General features: G+C 47.2%; 1 protein-coding gene across 1 annotated transcript; it reads right to left on the reverse strand.

Moving 5' to 3' along the window:
- Positions 1–6: 6 nt before the first annotated feature.
- On the reverse strand, positions 7–528 carry LOC107682198 (gap junction Cx32.2 protein-like; the record flags this gene model as incomplete). Its single annotated transcript, XM_016478524.1, has 1 exon — positions 7–528. A coding segment is annotated over one exon (522 nt), but the record flags the coding sequence as incomplete, so codon positions are not given.
- Between the last annotated feature and the right edge of the window lie 4 nt (positions 529–532).

Consider the following 532-nt stretch of genomic DNA (forward strand, 5'->3'; position numbering starts at 1 on the left):
CGTATGAGGGCAAGGAGATTGGGAGCATTCTATCTTAGGGATCATGATGAAACCGTAAATATAATACTGGCCTACAATAAATGCAGCCTCGAGCAAGATCTTAGCAAACAGGCTGGCTAGGTAACTACCTAATAACTGGCCCTTGATTATAACTTTGCCATGATCGTCTGTGTATTTGGGATGGTTGAGGCCTTGCTTTTCCGCATGGCTTTCACTCTGCTGTCTTAGTTTCTTTTCTTTGTGGAGTATATGCAGAACGTGGCCGAAGTATAGAAGTGTTGGCGTGGACACAAAGAGGATCTGAAGCACCCAGAAGCGAATGTGGGAGATTGGAAAGGTGTGATCGTAACACACGTTCGTGCAACCAGGTTGCTTAGTGTTGCAGATCATTTTTGATTGTTCGTCGCTCCACACCTTTTCAGCCCCGGCTCCGAGGACCATGATCCTGAAGACAAAGAGAACAGTGAGCCACACCTTCCCAATGACTGTGGAGTGAGACTGCACTTTGTCCAGCAGCTTGGAGAGAAAGCCC

This window comes from Sinocyclocheilus anshuiensis, unplaced genomic scaffold, assembly GCF_001515605.1.
Source record: "Sinocyclocheilus anshuiensis isolate Anshui unplaced genomic scaffold, SAMN03320099.WGS_v1.1 C31836241, whole genome shotgun sequence".
Taxonomy (NCBI): domain Eukaryota; kingdom Metazoa; phylum Chordata; class Actinopteri; order Cypriniformes; family Cyprinidae; genus Sinocyclocheilus; species Sinocyclocheilus anshuiensis.